Source organism: Chiloscyllium plagiosum, chromosome 25 (genome assembly GCF_004010195.1).
Source record: "Chiloscyllium plagiosum isolate BGI_BamShark_2017 chromosome 25, ASM401019v2, whole genome shotgun sequence".
NCBI lineage: Eukaryota > Metazoa > Chordata > Chondrichthyes > Orectolobiformes > Hemiscylliidae > Chiloscyllium > Chiloscyllium plagiosum.
Genome location: NC_057734.1, coordinates 43,744,148 through 43,765,124, shown reverse-complemented (window position 1 = coordinate 43,765,124; position 20,977 = coordinate 43,744,148). Strand labels below are relative to the sequence as shown.

General features: G+C 38.7%; 1 protein-coding gene across 1 annotated transcript in view; it reads right to left on the bottom strand.

The window, feature by feature from the left end:
- Window positions 1-1,837: 1,837 nt before the first annotated feature.
- lztr1 (leucine-zipper-like transcription regulator 1) overlaps window positions 1,838-20,977 on the bottom strand; it is a 65,238-nt gene continuing 46,098 nt past the window's right edge. The window contains exons 17-21 of the mRNA XM_043716023.1: window positions 17,827-17,953; window positions 14,411-14,560; window positions 13,116-13,221; window positions 10,731-10,811; window positions 1,838-3,899 (exon numbers count right to left, since the gene is read on the bottom strand). Of these exons, the coding sequence (XP_043571958.1) occupies window positions 3,783-3,899; window positions 10,731-10,811; window positions 13,116-13,221; window positions 14,411-14,560; window positions 17,827-17,953 (581 nt within the window). The 3' untranslated portion in view covers window positions 1,838-3,782. The remainder of the gene's footprint in view (window positions 3,900-10,730; window positions 10,812-13,115; window positions 13,222-14,410; window positions 14,561-17,826; window positions 17,954-20,977) is intronic.

Genomic DNA, 20,977 nt, shown 5'->3' with positions numbered 1-20,977 from the left:
ATTATTGTGTTTACTGTTTTATATTCCTTCCACTCACCTGTCTCCTTCATGGATTCCTGTCTCTGATAAAACTAATGATTTATGATACACCATCTATGCCACACATTAGCAATGTTGCAACCCCTGCTTTGGAATGCTAGTGATGGTAGTATTGTTGTTTCAATAGGGAATTTCCGAAGTGTTGTAAATTAACAGGTAGACATTAGTACTGTAAATTCAGACACTTAATATATTGACTTGTAATGTTACAAATCTTCAGGGTTCTATGTTGGTTTGAAGTAATCCTTTGACACTTTAGTTTGACTACCTTTTTAAATTGGGAGAAAGTGAGGACTGCAGATGCTGGAGATCAGAGCTGAAAAATGTGTTACTGGAAAAGTGCAGGTCAGTCAGCATCCAAGGAGCAGGAGAATTGATGTTTCTGAATTCCTGAAGGGCTTATGCCCGAAATGTCGATTCTCCTGCTCCTTGGATGCTGCCTGACCTGCTGCGCTTTTCCAGCAACACATTTTTCAGCTACCTTTTTAAATTGTACAGTTTGAAGATATGTTTGCTGAGCATCACAATTAACAGTCAAAACAGGCTGTGAACTTTCACAGCAATTGTCAAGATGAAAGTTTGTCAATTTCAAAGTAACCTTTTTAAAAAAATTACACGGTGTAATTTTTTTTGTCAATAAGGGCAGAAGGTTTGAACTCAGCAGCTTGAGCTTAATATGACACCATACATTTAAAAAGAACTATCATGAATTTCAATTAGACTCAGGTTTGCAATTGCAATTACATTGGTCTATTAACCACATCTGTAGGCTACAACACTATTTTAAAAATATTATTTTACTGAAAGTGTGCTAGGAATTACTCTAACATGTTCTTAATTGCTTTGGTACCATAGAAGTAGGTAAACAGGGTTTGTGTAAAATGCTTACAAGTTGTACTATTGATAAGGGGATATTACATAGTTTGTAAAGTTGCTCTCTATCTTAAAGGATGCGTTATTTGTTCACAATAGAATATAACTCGTGGGCCAATAAAAACTGAGATGGACATTTGTCTCAGCCTATATAACTCATTTAACAGAGGTAGAATGACATTACTTGACCTTCATCCATAAACAATGAAAGGGGTCACTTCAGATCATCTTCTTATTAAATAATGAGAGTCAGAATTAAGGATAGAAGTTTATATCTTAAGCTTCACTGGCACATTTTCACCATTGCTGATGTGCTGTACATTTTCTATTATATAATTGGCAACATTCAAGTATTCATGAGGCCTTGACTGATGGTAATCTCACGCAAAGGCTTCACCTCTTTTTGTTAAGTATATATGACATTTTGCTTAGTAAACTCTACTTCAGTCACAAATACTAGTTGTTCATTCCTTGTTCAGTCACACACAACTGAGGATCCCATTGTTATAAATTATCAATTTATAATCTAGATATTTGAAATAAAAGGGTTTCTACCTGAAAATGTGCAGAGTATTCCTGTCCTCTGTCATTGTCATCTGTTTCCATGTGACAGCAATCCAGGATAATTCAACCTTATTTCTTCACACTGTTTTGGAAAGAACCTAGCTTCTGCATGGTCTATATCTCAAAAGGTACAGCTGACACAAGACCATATGGAGAATCATAACTGTAGACTAAACATCATTGCAATAAAAGCATGTGTATTTTTGCCTCAAATTATTGGCTAATCTTTTGTTCTATTCATTGCTTCATAAAGGTATGTCATTATGTGGTCAGCCCCATAGTTTTACTGCTCTGCAGAGTACACTATTATATTTCTAATTTATTGTTGTGCTATTCCAAAAGAAACACAATTAAATAGAAGTTGATGACAGCTTCATTTATAGTTATAGGATTACCACATGACAGAGCTAACACAAAGCACAAAAACAATGCAACATTAATATGTGCAGGTTACATGATATATCTTCATAATTTTATTACAGTTACGCAATTAAACATTTTGTAACATATAAAGCAAATATAAAAGTGAATTTTAATCACTTCAGTGAATAGATTTCAGAAAACATTTGTCTTAGTCTCAGCTCCTTTCTCCCTCATCTCCAAAGAGTGATGTGTTTTGCAGCAATCAAGTGTTAGGGAGGCATGGTCACTTATTCAGTGACACAGCAATTGTGACCATGTGTTTGTAGGATTGCAGCAATGGACCTTTCTTCATTCAATTTAGAGCCTGACTTTCAATTACATAATGCAATTATAACAAATTGTAAATTCAGAAACAAAGCAAAATAATGTAAATAAGAAAGGTAAAGTTGCTGTAGTTTACCAGAACATAAGGCCTGTGCTAGTTTAATCTGAGGGTCACTATGCCTCAGGGAAGGGGAAGGTTTAAGGAGGAGTGTAATTTCATGGTAGGCTCAGCCACTACGGGAACTGGATCTGTGCTATTGTGATCACTATCCATTACAAACTGGCTATTCGCCCAACCGAACTAACCAACCCCGATGTAAATAACAACCAACTCAGAACATCTAGTTATTCCCACTCCAAGGGTGACCAAGACTGCTTTTGGTGATTTAAACCTTGGAAATTTTAGTTAGCTTCAGACAAGCAAAACGTGCTGCAGGTGGTATAACATATTGAATGATTTGCTCAAGTGTTTATTTACATATTTATAAAAGTTAAGGATCCTTGACAATGGTTATGTTTCACCTCTAAAGGATTGGTTATAAGACACCTTTGTACAATTTTTAGCATATTCAACAGTAAAATGGTGCTTTGTATTAAATTTCCTGATCATGACCAAGATGCAATGCAAAACAGCAATAGAAATAAAAGCCAGGAAACAATTCAATGCAATTTGCTGCCAGGAGAGAAGGTGCAATCTCCAACCTAATCCACATTAATGATCCTGTTTTCAGATTTTTACAAGTGTAAAATTAATGAAGTTAATGAAATCATGCTATTTTACTGTCAGAACACCAGTCTTCATATTACATATGAACACATATTTATACAATTCCTGTAAACACTGTTACAACAGTCATGATAATGAATGTCATGGCTCATTCAAGTTTTGTACAAAAGGTTGCCAATCGAGAAGTCTCGTGAGAACCAAGTGGCATTTTTTGACATCAGATCCAATTAAGCAAAACTATTTGCACAGTATTAATCAACTAATATTCTTGTTGACATTGTTGAAAGTGCTTCAGTTTAAACCCTGGAATTTGTTTGCATCTTCAGATAATCGCATGACAATAAGCAGTGTACTAGAAACTCAAAACTACTAGGCATTGGAACTGATACCTCTACGACATTTGAATGTACCTTGGAATGTCAGTCTTATTCATTCTAATTTTAGAAATTTCTTTTAGAATAATTTTAGAAGTAGAGAAAAAAGATAAGAATACATATGACCAAGTGAAATAATGACTTTGTAACACAGAACTTAAAAAGTGCTAACGGAGGTTTGTTCTTTTTAAATTTCATGACTGAATTGTGTGAGTCCTTTTACAAGTGAAGGATGATAATTTCTCTATGTCATTTTATTTTTCTTAAAACAGTAGCTACTTGCACCTTTATAGCGTTCGAACCAGCAAACAAAAAGGTGGGAACTTAGTTTATTTCTCCAGCTATTATCACCAGCTAAAGACCTGACTCAAACGCTAACTTTAAATTCTTGAACCTAATATCTAATGGTCCTACTTAAAATAATTTTATTTAAATATTTATAATAAATACTACAAATTTGAATCACAAGAGAGCAAAGTTTCTAAAACAATTTGAGAATTAATATTTAAGATTAATTGTCACAAATCTGAGCCCAGCTCTGCACACTGCTTGTCTGAAATATGATTAGCTAATGACTCGATGATGTCTAGAAGTAGTGCTTGACTTAGGGATCGTAGGTTGGGCAACTTGGAGACCTTAGGGAAGAAAGAAATTGATTTAAGAAATTAGAAAACAAGCGGGGCACTTAGCAAAAATTAAAACTGAAATAATCTTTTAAACAACATCAGTACATACCCACTCCTCAAGTACTACTACATGAGATACCAGATGGGACAATGAACTATAATGGATTATATCTCACATATACATCAGTGTAACATACCAAAGTAAAACAAAAAAATTGGCCAATGTCAGAAGATCTCAGTACCTCTCCCAAATTTTTCTCACAATCCTCCAACAATTCCTAAACAAATTCTTGTCTGGTAGAAAACAGGTCAATATATTTGAAAGTGGATAGGTAGGTAGAGAAGCAGTAATATATGTTCCCATTAAAGCTGACTCCTAATTGAGAAATCAAAAAGGTGGATGCAAGATAAACAAACACTGTTGAGATTTTATGAAGCAGAGAATGATAGAACTTCAAATTCTAACGTACATATAGGGGAAGCAATCTATCTTTTGTCTCATTCATTCTCAAGTACAGTAATAATAGTACTTTCCCAAAATCTGTCCAACAAAGGATCAAAGACTTGCATGCACTGTCATACAAATGTGCAAAACATATTCGGTGATGGTAATCAGATTACTGCATCCAAAGAAATTTGTTTAAGCAATACAATTGCAAGTTTGTCTTGCTTTCACTGCAGATTTTGATGCATAATTACCTTTCCCTTTCTACTAGTCTCAATAATAACTGATTTATTTCACCAACCAATCATTTTGCAGATCATTAAGCATGTTTGCGAAGTTCTTACTGTAGATTCTAGCTTCTGCCTGACAGTATGACAGGAATTATAGTAAACATGACCCTCAAAATGGATGGAGAAATTATTTGTAGAGTTTGTCAAAGTTTAATGATTGTTGATTGATCTGATTGAAACAATTTTTCCCAATCTTACCAAACGCATTAGTGGTAAGAGCAGAATGTTATGATCACTCTGTTATTCAGACTGATGTTCTGCATTTTCCTTGGAGCCTCTATTAGAAAACTATTCTGTGCAAAATGAAAGGTGACGGGCTGGCATCAGTTACAATGCCAACAAGAAATTCCTTCCTGACAATTCAATGCAGATGTGTTTTGTCAGCTTTCTTCTCACTCCATGTAAATAAACAAACCAAGACAGAGGTTATATGGGCATTCCACAGAGAGAAGCAGTCATACATCAAGATGTAGCTTACTTTTAGGTAAAGAATTCCATTGGTCATAAAAAAATTAAGGAATTGAAATCATGATTTTGTGTAGCAAATATGAACAAGCAATAATCAATGACTGGATTAGGATGAAACTAGTTTAACATTCAAACTTAAGGAAAATTCTTGCCTTGTCACATATCCAGAAGAAAATCTTACTGATTTCTCCAAAGTAATTTATTCTTGAATAAACTTCTGTTTCATACGAATTAGTGATGCAACAAGAAAGTGGGGGCAGCTCACTAGTTTAGCATCATGGCAACTGCATAAATAACTATTATTCAGAAGAAACATTTTCACAGGCTTGATAGACAGGCTACTGTGTATCCTTCAAATTGTTTATTGTTAGGAGAGCTTTAATTCAAGGAAAATAAACTATGGAATAAAATCTTAGAGAATCTGATAGCTTGTTGATGTATCTAAATGGTGTTGTCACCTGTACTACAGAATGGTGACACATGAACTCCTACTGATGCATTCGCTGCAGGAGTGCAAGTCAATTCCAAAGCTGCATTTTCACAGTAGTCACACAATTGTAAAGTTTCTGAAAGATTCAATACAGTATTTTGTTGGTGTCATTTTTGTTTCAAATTTATTACATACAGAATTTGTTTAACAAGGCACAATGTTTATTTACAACACAATAAAATGAACTACTGAACAGCATCAGAAATCAATGCCAGGATGTTGCCGTAAATATTTGTGGCCAACAACTTTAAATTATATTGCACTTTTAAAGTAGTAAAACATCCCAAGGTGCTTTACAGAAGTGTTATCAAACAGAACTTGATACTGAACAATGGTATTAGCACAGGTGACAAAAGAAGTGGCTTTATGAAGATCAAAAATGTGGCATTATGAAGTGTCTTAAAATGAGGACAGAATTAGAGAGGCAGATATGTTTAGTAGGCAGAATTCTTGAGTCAAGAGTCTAGGTGATTGAAGTAATGGTCGTCAATGATGGAATATTGAAATACAGAATGTGCAAGAGGCCAGAGTTGGATAAGTGCAGAGATCTCTGATGTTGCAGAGTTGAAAGAAGTTAGAAATAGGAAGGAATGAAACTATGGAGTTCTGAAAGAGAGAGGAGAATTCTAAAATTGAAACGTCAGGATTGTTTAGTGGCAGATTGCTAGATGATGGGATAAAGTCAGTGGTTTGGAAACAGAGTTCACTTGGGAACCAAGGGTAATGATGTTGGCCTTTAAACATTTAATTACCAATGCCTGTATACCCAGAATCAGACAAGCTGTATGATAAATCATAGGAAGTGGAGGAGGCCAGGTGAGCTGGTACTAAGGTAGAGTTGTGACATCACAGCATAAATGTAGAATCTGATGTATTTTTGGATTATATCACCAATGGGCAGTATGTCGATGAGAAAAGAGGTGATCAAGGATAGATACTATGAGGATTTCAGAGCTAATGTTGTAGGAAGAGAAGCCTTTGTTGATTTTTTTTTTAAGTTATGACAAAGGTAAAAATGATAAAGGAGGAGATACTGTGATCAACCATTTCAAAGGCTACTTATTGATCACAAAGAGATGCAATTTGTGACATTGATGAGGGTCGTTTCAATATTGCAAAGGGGTGGAAATCGGACCAGAGGAATTTAAACATGAGCTGAATTTGAGCCCTGCTGGTATTGGGAACAGGCCAGAGTGTCAGATGTGCCTGGTAAGGATGCAGTCAAAGACCACCCCTATAGTGGAAACTACCTCCATCCATGCAACACTATATTACAGTGGCTTGGCAAGCTTTTGGCTTTTCTTTATAACAAAAACCTTTAAAAATGACTGACTGGGTACCTTCTCATTGGAATGCCCTCCCAGTTACTTCCTTTATATGCAGACAGGAGTTCCTCTGATTGGCCCTCCAGGTCAGAGGCTGCATCCATCATTCATAGCCGGGCAAGGAACTTGCCTCCATGTTAATTAAAGGATGTCAAAATTAGAGATAAATGATGGCTTCTGCCCCCAACCTTACTGCAGAGTGGGTTGAGGACACAAGAGCAGTCCTAACTCATGTTCCCACATCCAAGATTGAAATTCAGCCTGTGATGTTCAGAAATGATGGGCACAGGTTTCAAACAGATTCAAGGACTTTGGAGAAGAAAGCGTTGTAGTTTGCACGGCGAGGGGGATGTAGCGTGGGTTTGCGACCAATAAGAGCATGGATATTGTACATTGTCCATGGTTCACTGATGTTATCCTTTCTTCAGTAGAATGAAATAGAACACTTTTAAAACCTGTTTCTTGCTACCCAGTTATCTAACCTCAAATTTTCCCCAATGTGCTCAATATTCTCTCAGAGTTCTTGAATAACATTTTGAACTGTATTCCCAATTCATTCGACACAATTTGAGCAGAAGCATTCGAGAGCAAGGACACTGATTTGCCTCAGTGTTAAAGAACAAAATTGAGGGCATTTAAATACATGATGTTCATTCACTTCCTTATTTCACTAAAACCAAATGTGCTGTGATGGAGCAGGCTGTGCACCTTGCAGTTGAAGTGCTTCTGTTGGAAAATTGCACAGCAAGTGACAGAGAAGAGCAAATAACACGTTGAAAATATGTTTCACTTTGAAATAGGATGTCAACAACTGCACCAAAATCAGATTAAACAAGTAAGTTACATTCATCAATTTTAGAAGAAAGGTGCCAATGAGATCAGATACATTTTCCCTGTGGCAAATTACAATGCTGTAAAATCAAATAGTTTGGCTCAAACATTCAAAGGTTTCTATCAGTCAAGTATACCTCTTCATAACATGTCAACAACTTAAAAAGAAAATAGATGTTTAAGCCTTCAAAAATTCAAAGATGGTATGGTCATGAAAAAATACTTGTATCTTGAAGTTTTAATAAGTTATGTTTGTTTCACATTAATGTGCAAATATCACAATCTCATGATACTGATGGGCAGAAAAACCTATTATACATTTAATCACATTGATCCAATGATGTCCTTTGAACAGAGATAAGAACAAGAAACAAATACTTGGGTATTGCTAAAACTAAGACATGCCTCATCAAATCTTTTCATCTTGAACCCATCAGAATATTTTTCAAGAACAAAGTCAAGGGGAAAAACTCACCATTTACACTGTATAACGGGAGAATGTGGAATAGTTGGCAAGTAGATTCTGATTGGTAGCAGTGTTGCCTTGAGAATGCACCCATTAATGCCAATTGACAGTCAGCAAGGTAACAGCAAATCATTGGTCCATTTCTCAGGGAATTGTCCTGACCCATCAGCCAGGTTTAAATTTGGAATAACTACCAATCAACATTAATGGGTATATTTTCCATGGCAATGCCTCTATAAATGAGCATCCACTTACCAAACAGTCAGCACTCCCCTCCCATGCAGCGTAAATGTTGGTTATCCCCCTTATCTCAATGTATCCTGATGTGCTTCAACAAAATATATCTTTTTCAGCAGTACTCAAGTTCTTACCACCAAATGACTATTTAAAAGAGAATACTAGGTAAATTCCACTGTTTGTAAAAGTTTGGTGCTGAATACTGTTGGCATTTGCAACAAATGTGTTTATCATACTCTCAAACATATTTTGTACTAACTTCAAATTAACAAAAAAAAATCCATGTAAATAAACTGAATTCTAAATAATTGCATTATAATTTCAGCATTTCACAATAGTGGGATAATACCTTCACTGACCCTTGGCTTATATCTGGAACAATCACAAAGTGACTCCTCTACTTCTGAATGAAATACTCATCTCTCAATTTTCAGATCCACTTTCTCAAAACACTGTCTTGGATGCAAACATTAGTATTATGGCCGCACTACATGGAATAAACTGCAGCATATTTCTCTTTCAGTATTAAGGATCTTTGATGTCTCCTCTCTCTGGAGAATAAGTGAGGAAGAGTTCTAATGTACTGCTACTGTGCAACAGAATTCAGGCTCCTGCAAACTGTCAACTGTCAATTTCAGCTCGAACTATTTGGGACTGAGATCAGAGACAAACAAGTCAACAAGAATGGCGAATGTACAATTTCAGAACAACTGCTGGAGTAGACGTAGTGTCCAGTAGACTTGAGCTGGGCACAAAACACTGGGGACGTTTCCCATAAGAAGGAAAAACTTGGAAAAAAATGGGTGCTTTATCGCTATTGTATTTAAACCTGTCTTGGAATGGAAAACATCACTACAATAGGGCACTCCATGTGAATTGTTGTAAAGGCACATCTATTAGAGGAAATAAAATTAAGACTACTGGTAGGGGGCAACTCAGATGGAAGTTTTTGGTTGGTGTTGTGAAACTTTCTGGGAAAAATGACTGATTCAAGACCCCAAAAAGTGTCAGAGTAACATCTTTGTTGTTCAATGTATAGAAAAGTAACTGATGTTTGATGTTTTGTCCAATACACATTTATATTTGTGAATATTAAATGCCTTCAGTTCGTCTCCTAGGCCATACTCAAAACATATACAATAACTTGGAGGCAACTTGCATTTGGCTACTTTTGCTTGAAGGAGCTGCATGAATGTATTTTTGAGCAACCTAAGCACTAATTCCTTCTCTAAAATTATCCTTTCCCCATGCAAGGACAGCTGAGTTGGGAAGGATTTGTTTCCAAGAGCCTTGGAGTTGATTCAAAAGAGATACCAAAGTCACAGAGGATGACAAATATGTGAAAAAGTATTCAGCCACAGTGGCAAGAACCATACTAGAGAAATATTCCTTGAGCTGAATAAGGAACTGGATTTTACAGCAGCATATGGAAACAGTATTTGGTTGTGCGTGTAAGTAAGGAGGTGGGGTAGGAAGAAGGGGTAAGACATGCAAGCAATATGGGGCAGCAAGTGGCCTGCACTGCCATCTCACAGCGCCAGGGATCTAGGTTCGATGGCAACCCAAGTTGACTGTCTGTGTGGCATTTCTGCCCATATTCTCCCCACGTCTGCGTCAGTTTCCTCCAGATGCTCCGGTTTCCTCCCACAGTCCAAAGGTGTGCAGGTTAGGTGGACTGGCCATGCTAGATTGCCGAAAGTGTCCAGGGATGTGCAGGTTAGGTGAGTTAGCCATGGTTAATGCAGGGTTATAGGGATAACCTTGCTTTCTGGAGGGTCAGTGCAAACTCCATGAGCCAAATGGCTTCTTTCTGCGCTATAGGCATTCTATTACTCCAACATCTGGAACTTGAAGGTGCTGATGTTGATAGATTGAGATCAGGCACAGTTGGACACAAACCAAGCAGCTACAGATATTCAGGTAAATGAGTGCCAGATGCACATCTGTGAAAACTAAAGGCTTCATGTTTTGCCAATATTGAAATAGGAAATTTCAACAATTGATTCTGTGCTAGCAGTCAGACAAGCATAGCAGTAAGGAGGAGCATACAAGTTAGGGAACAAATGCAAAGCCATATTATGAACACAAGGTAAAGTACACAACAATTAAAGTGTTGACACACTTTTTGCCAGATTATTTTCAACTCATTGTGACATTCCATTCCAGATTTGTCCAAGGCAGCAGATCACAGTCTGTCCAGAACTGGAAGGACAGGCTTTTTGCTCCTACAACCAAGATGGTATAAAAGGACAACAGACTCTCACTGAGCCAAACAGAGTCCTACCTACCTTGGTGAAATGATGTACAATGATGTGGAGACAGTGTTTCTTCATATCTAAAGCCTGAGTCTTATCAGCTGCTTCCAGAATCTGAAGAAACAAGAAAACTGTTTAGAATAGTTATGGGATTATTTGTGATTTCATACAGTTCCTGAATGTAGGAAAAAATCCAGAGCACGACCCAGCACATTCAAAAAACAGAGAGGACAAAGGATGCGTTACAGCAGCGATAACCAAAATGATATTTAGAGACGTGGGATGCAAGGATGTCCCAAAAAAAAGTACTAAAAGCAGACAAGTGAAAGGAGAAAATTCCAAAGCAGAGGATCTGTGCAGCTGAAGGCAGACCAATGTAACAAAGTTAGAAGGCGATGGACAAGAGACTAAAACAAAACTGAGGTCAGACAGTTTGGTGATGGTAGTGGTTATTGCGAGATCAATTGAAGCAGTAGAAATAAGGAGTATCGAGGCAATTAACTAATTTAAGCAAGGGCAAGAATTAAAAACTTGACCCAGTTGAGAATGGACAGCATATGGGAATACACTGAGCAAGACCAGATTTGGGCACCAATGATTTAGATAAGCCCTGTATTTTACAAAGGATGGAAAGCTTTTTTTTAAAGCATCAGGACAGTTGTCAAATATTAAAACTTTGGATGGGGCTTAGTTCAGAATGGAGTTGAGGTGGCTGAAGTTGAAGTAGGCAGTGCTTGTGACAAAAGAAATGCAATTGGAAGTGAAGGGTAGTAGTTGAGTTTGGTGAAGTCAGTGACATGGAAATTGGGAATGATTGGAAGGGGCTGAAAATGATCACTGCAATCTTCCCTAAATTATAACTCTTCCCAATCTGATGCCTGATAAGCTGTCTGACAAGAGAGACACCAAAAGGTTCAAGAAAAACTACAGAATTAGAAGTAGATGGCACAAGTATATATGAACAATCTTGTCAAGGGGAAGAATTTAGTAAATGGACTTAAGGATAGATCCGTGCAGAATTCTGAAGTGATAGTGAGAGGCTAAAATTTGGAGAAAAAGAGAAAAAAGGGGAGCCAAGCAAAAGCAGACACAATGAACTGGGTAATGGAGGAAAGGCTTCAAATTAACCGAAGTGGTCACCCAGGACAGAGACTTCAGATACTTAAAGGAAGGAAAAAAGTACAGGTCCCTTTGTCACAGGTATCGAAAATATTGTTCATGGCTTTTGTTCGGGCTATTTTAGTGCTGCAGTGTATATGAAAACCTGATTTGTGAGATTAAAAGGAATTTCAAGAGGAATGGGCAAAGGATTACATGGTAACACATTCCAGGACTTCTTAAGAAAGAAAGGTTGGAAAATGGGCAGATGTTTACATGGACAGAAGGCTTGAGAGTGAATGTTTTGGAGAAACGAGTTCTGACAGCTGCTTGGGTAACGGGACAAAAGCTTAGGAGAAGAAACCATTTAAAACATGAGTTAGTCCAGACAATAACTAGGAGAAAGTGAGGACTGCAGATGCTGGAGATCAGAGCTGAAAAATGTGTTGCTGCAAATGCGCAGGTCAGTCAGCATCCAAGGAGCAGGAGAATCGACGTTTCGGGCATAAACCCTTCTTCAGGAATCTGAAACGTCGATTCTCCTGCTCCTCGAATGCTGCCTGACCTGCTGCGCTTTTCCAGCAACACATTTTTCAGCTTTGTTTTAGTTTCCCTTCCTGATGTCTGGGCTAAGCTGAAAAATGTGTTGCTGGAAAAGCGCAGCAGGTCAGGCAGCATTCGAAGAGCAGGAGAATCGACGTTTCAGATTCCTGAAGAAGGGTTTATGCCCGAATGCTGCCTGACCTGCTGCGCTTTTCCAGCAACACATTTTTCAGCTTAGCCCAGACATCAGGAAGGGAAACTAAAACAATCAGCACTTTAGTGAGAGGAGCAGCAAGAAAGGAGGAGGTTCAAAGACAAGACAAGCTTGATAATGGCAGGATAGGGTGTAGGTTTGCTCGCTGAGCTGTAGGTTTGATATCCAGACGTTTCATTACCTGGCTAGGTAACATCATCAGTGGCGACCTCCAAGTGAAGCTTCACTTGGAGGTCACCACTGATGAGGTTACCTAGCCAGGTAACGAAACGTCTGGATATCAAACCCACAGCTCAGCGAGCAAACCTACACCCTAAACCTCAACCTGAGCTACAAACCTTGCAATGGCAGGATAGATAGGAGAACTGCTAGTAGACACAAATAGCTATTTTTCTCAAAAATAAAGAGACAAAGTTCTAAATTACATGCCCAATGAGATGGTAAGAACACTGCTCATTTGCAATATTCTCAACAAAAATATCCAATTAAATTTTCATCTAAAGTTGTACAATTGTCCGATCAGGATGTGATAGAATACAGTGAAAGCAGAAAAGACAAACTACCTGCAGAACATTTTCCACTGTTACATTCATCTCCAGGTTCTGCTTACAATATGCTTGCAGTCTGTTGTTCGTGAAGCCATAATAGTATGGTGCTGAAAACAAATATCTGGTAGACAAACGTCAAAGAAACCTATCGCACAATGCACTCGGGATTCATTGCTGTACAAAAGAAACTTTTCAAAGTTGCATGCATGCACAGCCATTTGTGTTACTTCAACTACACAGCAAGTCAGGCAATTGCAAGGCTAAAGGATGCCTGTCAACACTTACCACTATTCATACCATCGTGCTCCCAATTACACAAAGTGATTACCCAATCAGTTATCCTCCTATACTCATTCTTCTTCCTGGCCCCGGCCCCAGCTGTTCGCCTCTTTTGGAGGCCTCTGTTAACAGCTATTTGCAATTTGTCATTAGGAGAGATAAGGAGATAACCCACTCCACCTGGTCATTGACTCCTTGCAGGATGTCCACCTTGTCTCTCTCAGAGAAGTTCAAATTGAGATTTTACTACGCAGGAAATTCAAAGTATTCTTTCTTTACCAGTAACTACCCCATTTTAAACCCATGAACCCTTCCAATTCTTCATACTTTGCATCAACTCCTTACTGAGGTCAGCAACAATGAATAGCTTTGTAACCTCAACAGCGGCAATCAAAAGCTGAATGGGTTCAGGCTTTCATGGTGGTCAAAGGAAGTATTAGAGAGACACACTCAGGAATTTTGACATTGACTGAGCTCTTGCAACATCTCCCTCAGGATGATGCAACAGGTGAAGACAGCCTTGAAGGTAACTGTGTGTATCAGAGGCTGTGGCAACAAAATCCCAAACCATCAACCAGGAAAGGATAAACTTCAAGGGACAGCTGCAAATTAACACTGAGTCAACAGTGTGGTAGAGGCATGCACTCGGAATGCCCTCTTCATTTGATCAGAATGAAATGGCAGAAGGCAGGAAGGTTCACATATTTGCAATGTTTTTTAAAATCTGCCCCTTTTAATTCTTATTCAATTACTCTTATCTCAGATTATTTCCAAGTCAAAGTGGAACAGGTTGGACTGCTCAAGGTGACGCACGTTCCAGCTTACACTAATTTTCCTCATGATTTTTGGAGGAAAAAAGCAGCTTCCACTGGTCCCAGCCATTAAGAACATGACTAAAACAGCAAGATTGCTGTGCAGTCATTTACAGGTATGAACTCTCAATATAGCATGATAGAGCATAGGTTTTTTCGCTTTGTTCGAACTGCAAGCAGAGTCAGGAAAAGACGATGGTACTAAGTAAAGAAGGATACAATGAATCCTCTGGAGGCATGTTGACTTCACCATAGTACACATATCGAAGAAGTGACTCGAAAGCTTGTCGACTTGGCACCATTTCACCAATGGAGATATTAACTTGTCCATCTTCAGGCATGAAAGATCGGAACATAGCTTCAAAATAACTACAAAACATCAGAAACAGGAACCAATAAATAAAACAAGATCACATAACTACATTTATTCTGGCTATTGAGGGAGTGCAGCGTAGGTTTACGAGGTCAATTCCTGGAATGGCGGGACTACCTTACGCTGAAAGACTGGAGCGACTGGGCTTGTATATCCTTGAGTTTAGAAGACTGAGAGGGGATCTGATTGAGACATATAAAGATTATTAAAGGATTGGACACTCTGGAGGCAGGAAACATGTTTCCGCTGATGGCTGAGTCCCGAACCAGAGGACAGAGCTTAAAAATACAGGGTAGACCATTTAGGACAGAGATGAGGAGAAACTTCTTCACCCAGAGAGTGGTGGCTGTAGAGAATGCTCTGCCCCAGAGGGCAGTGGAGGCCCAGTCTCTGGATTCATTTAAGAAAGAGTTGGATAGAACTCTCAAGGATAGTGGAATCAAGGGTTATGGAGATAAGGCAGGAACAGGATACTGATTAAGGATGATCAGCCATGATCATATTGAATGGTGGTGCAGGCTCGAAGGGCAGAATGGCCTACTCCTGCATCTATTTTCTATTGTCTATTTACTATCAGGTCAGAAGTCTCTCATATAATAAAATAAATAAATCAAAACCAACCTGCTAGCTTGCTTTGTTTTAACTTGGTGTTTAATTATTTATAAAACTCAAATGTTTTAACTGTCATTGAGAATACAAAATGGCTAATTTTGACAACTTTATTAAATCTGAATTGTGTGTTAGTTATGCTTTAACAGTGTGTTCCTAAATATATAATAGAATCCTTACAGTGTGGAAGCAGGCCATTCAGCCCATCACGTTTGCACCGACCCTCCAAACAGCATCTCACCAAGACCCAGTCCCTAGCCTATAATAAGACATTTACCATGGTTAGCCCACTTAGCCTGCACTAACCTGGGCACAACAAGCAATTTAGCATGACCAATCTACCTAACCTGCATATTTTTGGACTTTGGGAAGAAACTGTACCACCCAGAGGAAACCCATGCAGACTTGAGGAGAATGGGTGACTGTGTGGGGTTTGCACAAGGCTGGAATCGAACCTGGGTCCCTGGTGCTGTGAGACAGCAGTGCTAGCCACTGTGCCGCCTCGAATATTTCAGCCGAGCTTTCCTCAGGGACACAGGGTACACGGAAGGTGATACACCCCGCTACTGTGGCTGCTATCGTTGTCAACTTCAAGACCAACTGCACTGCACAGCAATCCAACCATCTTTGCGAGTTCAGTTTAAAGTAATTTTAAAAGGTAAAATCACTGATAAATGGAGGCAATGTATAATATGTATATTTAAGAGAATTGGGATTTTATGACTAACATTTTAAAGCTCACAGTTAACTGCAATTTTATTTTAGTGGATCTCCATTTGGTTGTGTTTATAAATCTGTATGTATTGGACTCTCACTCAATCATTGTAGCTGCTTGGCCAGGTTGGCAACACATTGCTGGGAAAGAATGGAGATTCAGGCTGAGATCATTACTGCCCAGTAACAAACAACCACTTTATCCAACACAGTTTCTTTTATATGAGCTTCACAGATTTAAAAATAAACACAAAATAATGAAAGGTATGCAAGTCTGTGCCAATATGTGTGTACATTTATATAATGTGTGCCACTTCAGTCCCAAATTACAAAAATAAATTGTTCAGCGTCCCACATCTGCTTCAGTCATGGTCCTCATCATTTCATACCGATGCTGCAGAAACAACTCCATGCTTGGGATACCATTAAGGAAGCTTTTCTCTGAAGTCTCTCTTCCAACTTGTCAGAAATCTATTTGAACCCCACTCAAGCTTCCGGAACATAGCATAGGCAAAACGTGTCCTGCACTACACCCTCTTATTGTTGATAAACTAATAAAAGTCACCAACACTGCCCCTTATTTAATTAGTTGGAGTGAGATTCTAGTATAAGTCACCAGCCATTTAGAAATTTTACCGGATTTCTAACATTGCCTATTAACCTGTTTTTTGAGTCTTAAAGCACCTATGACCTGCTTGAGCTTTGGATATGCTAACCTTCACCCACAGGAAAGGCTTGCAGTTGAAGGCTTTAAAATTGTGACCTGCATGACACTGGAGTACCGAAGAACAGGACAATGTTCTTTATTGAAGAAAGAAAGATAAAAGATCTCTGTACTGCTGACTCTTTAAAAACTGACTACCCCGAACCGGAGTGACTTCAGTGGAAAAAAACTAGTCACGTATGGTAACCAGAGCCATAACTATTTCAGTATTTCTTGGTATTTGACTTATGCTATTCTTTTTTGAACACAAAAATATTGTTCAAATGAATTATTGGATGTAAGGAAACTGTCTTCTATTGGCATACTGAAACAAATTAATGTTTCCTGCTCCTCACTCCTCCACTCATTTTCATTTGTTACTAAGTACACAGATTGCAGATTTTGTTGATTTAGCAATCAAGGTACCCTTCATCCAAAAGGTGATCATTTCTTAAATACATGTTCTTATTATTTGAGCATACTTCCTAAAGTTGGACTTTCCAGTCTTTGAACATTAATGAATGGGTGAGGGAGGAAATAGGGTAGGGAGTAGATGGGCAAAGGAGGCAAATACGAAGGGGTTGGCGGAGTGAGTGGGAAGTGTGGCATTTGGGTTGGCCCATGAGGATAGTTGGACAGTTCAACGAATAACTGTATAGTTGCTGGGTGCAGAGTGTCTAGTTACCCAGATATTAGACTAGCTTTTGATCTGACTAACATTTTCTGCTAACTGTTCAAGTAATTCCTAATCAAAGCCTAAAGTCTCTGACCCTAGTTCAGAGGAGGGTCCTGGAAGCAGGAAATGCCTAATGGAACTTCTTGAGCAACTGCCTCGTGGGTCCGCACTTCCAATTACAACAGTATACTGAAATTTATCGTATACATAATCCCACTGAATTGTGGAGACATTTGATAAACAAGGTAGTGAAAAAGTTCCCAATTAAATATGAATGCATGTGACAAAGAATTTTTTAAAAGGAGATAAATAGGGAAGGAGAATTGAGCCCAGGAGTGAAGACCTAACTATCTATCTTAAGTTTTGTCTTTCTTCTGGAGAAACATACTGGTTAAAATATCATGCCTCACAGAGAGTAGTGAGTAAGTTATAGCATATATATATTAAGACATATCCAATGAGCATCTGCTCTGAGCATCATTTAACTTTTACGAAGAGAAAATTCAGCTGTCAGCTGCAAAGCAATGCGTGGAGGGGTTAATCTTTCATTTGTCACTGACCTGGAGCGGGCAGCTAGGATTGCTTTGTGGGCAGGCCTGGGATGACCATCTAAAAGTAGGGTTATATCACAGAATTCCATGCCAGCTCCTTCCAGATAGTTCTTCATATCCTGAACCAAAGATGTGCCTAACAGTAAAGTAAAATAAGTGGTTAGAAGCAATATTTGTCCTACTGGTGAATTGCAGCAAATAAAACTTTTAAAATTCTCTTTGACTGACAGTGTATTTCATAAATCACTGGGATACAAAAAGAAGTTTCCTGATGTACATTGGCATAACTAATACACACCGTCTACCACAGCATTCAAGTCAACCCTTGAAGCTTTGAAAAAATCTTCTAAAAAATGGGTTGACTTACACATCTAATATAAAATGTGAATGATCTGATAACAACACGTGCACTGATAGCAATCCATAGTTTGATGATGAAAGCATACAAAATATCAAGTGGTATAGCATGCAGATTTCCAACATTTTGCGAACGTCTTTTGCCAACCACCCATATATTCAATTCAGCATGAACATTATTTCTGAATGGGTTGCTGATGCACATATCCAAGGTTGAAATACAGACATTACAGTCCCTTACATAACATCAATTTGGGTGTCATTTCTTTACAGGTGCTTAGTGACCTTATTTGTTACATGGTATCAGAAGGTGTTTAATACCAATAATTCACGCTCCATGTTTGGGCCACCAGAATACATATTCCACATGTTATCAATTCATAACTTCATTCCATTCGCATCCATCCAATTCTGGTCATAGACATGCACAAAAGGTCCAGCAGAGAACTTAACTTTAGGCATGCTTTATATTTGAAAATTACTTTTGAGCATGCAAGCTAGTACTGCCATTAATCTCATCTTCTCATGTCCTGTGGTTTACAATAAAACTTTAGCACTATTTTTTAACCTTTCCAGTCCACAAGTTAGTTGCCAAATTCATCAAAATTCATAGACACTTCATCCATATTGCTGATTGTTCTGAGGGAGAGATAAGTTTTTGTCGTTTCTGATAACAAACTGGTCATTCTGGCAATAAGGTCTTTCAGTAGCTGAGTTATTTTAGACCATAAGATATAGGAGCAGAAATCAGGCCAATCGACCCATCGAGTCGACTCTGCCATTCAATTATGGTGGATAAGTTTCTCAACCCCATTCTCTCGCTTGCGCCCCGTAACCTTTGATCTCCTTGACAATCAAGAACCTATCTATCTCAGTCTTAAATATACTCAATGACCTGGCCTCCACAGCCTTTAGTGGCAATGGATTCCACAGATTCACCAGTCTCTGGCTGAAGAAGTTTCTCCTTATCTCCATTCTAAAGGATCTTCCCTTTACTGTAAGGTGGTGCCCTCGGGTCCTCGTCTCTCCTGCCAATGGAAACATCTTCCCAATATCCACTCTGTCTAGGCTATTCAGTAAGTTTCAATTATATCCTCCCTCATCCTTCTAAACTCCAGAGAGCCAGAGTGCTCAAAATGTTCCTCATATGTTAAGCCTTCAATTCCTTGGATCATTCTCGTGAAGCTCCTCTGAATCCATTCCAGGGCCACTATAGCCTTCCTGAGGTATGGGGGCTAAAATTGCTCACAATCTTGAAATGTGGTCTGACCGGAGCTTTACAAATCCTCAGAAGTACATCCCTGCTTTTATATCCTCTCAAAATAAATGCCAACCTCTAAGTTTATCTTAACAATATCCTGGATTAGGACTCCAAAATCCTTTTGCACTTCAAATTTCTGAATTTTATCCCCATAACCTCTGTTTTTCCTGCCTCACACCTTCCCACATTTATTCCATCTGCCACTTCTTTGCCCACTTGCCTAACTTGTCTGAATCTTTCTGCATCATCCCCACATCCATAATACTACCTGTCCTTCCACCTACCTTTGTATCATCTGCAAACTTAGTCAGAATGCCCTCAGTTCCTTCATCTAGATCATTAATGTATAAAGTGAAAAGTTGTGGTCCCAACACTGACTCTTGTGGAACACCACTAGACATCGGCTTCCATATTGAGAAGGACCCTTTTATCCCCACTCTCTGCTTTCTACCAGACAGCCAAACTTCTATCCATGCTAGTGCCTTGCCTCTAACACCATGGGCCCTTATCTTACTCGGCAGCGTCCTGTGTGGCACCTTATCAAAGGCTTTCTGGAAGTCATTACAGTCATAGAGTCAGACACAGAGACAAGCTCTTTGGCACAAACTGGTCCACGCCGACCAAAATGCCCATCAACGCTAACCCCATTTTCCTGCACTTGAACCATATCCTTCGAAACCTTTCCTCTCCATGTATCTGTGCCTTTTAAATGTTGTTAATGTACTCGACTCAACCACTTCCACTTGCAGCTCATTCCATATACGTATCACCCTCTGTGTAAAAAAGTTGCCACTCAGGTTTCCTTTTATTCTTTCCCCTCTAACACTGAACTGATGTCTTCTCATTCTCAATTCCCGAACCCTGGGAAAAAGACTAATTGCATTCACCCTATCCATGTCTCTCATGATCTTATACACTCCTATAAGATCCCCCCCACCTCAGTCTTCTATGCTCTAAAGAAAACAGTCCTAGTTTGTCCAACCTCTCCCTATAACTCACAACCTTGACTCCTGGCAACATCCATGTAAATTTCTTCTGCACTCTTTCTAATTTAATAACATCCTTCCTACAGCAGTGTGACAAAACTGAACACAATACTCCAAGTGCGGCCTCACCAACATCCTACACAATTGCAACATAACTTCCCAACTTCTATACTCAATGCCCTGACCAATGAAGGCCAGTGTGCCAAAAGCCTTCTTCTGACTCCACTTTCAGAGAACCATATACCTGAACTCCAAGATCCCTCTGTCCCACCACACTCCTTAAGGCCCTACCATTCAGCATGAAACCCCTGCCTTGATTTGATGTTCCAAAATGCAAGACTTCACACTTGTCTATATTAAACTTTATTTGCCATTTCTTGGCCCAGCTGATCAAGTTCCTGCTGCAATTTCTGATAACCTTCCTCACTTTCCACAATACCGCCTATTTTAATGTCATCTGCAAACTTACTAATCATGCTTTGTACATTCTCATACAACTCACTGATATAGATAATGGACATCAATGGGCCCAGCACTGACCCAGACGCACTTCACT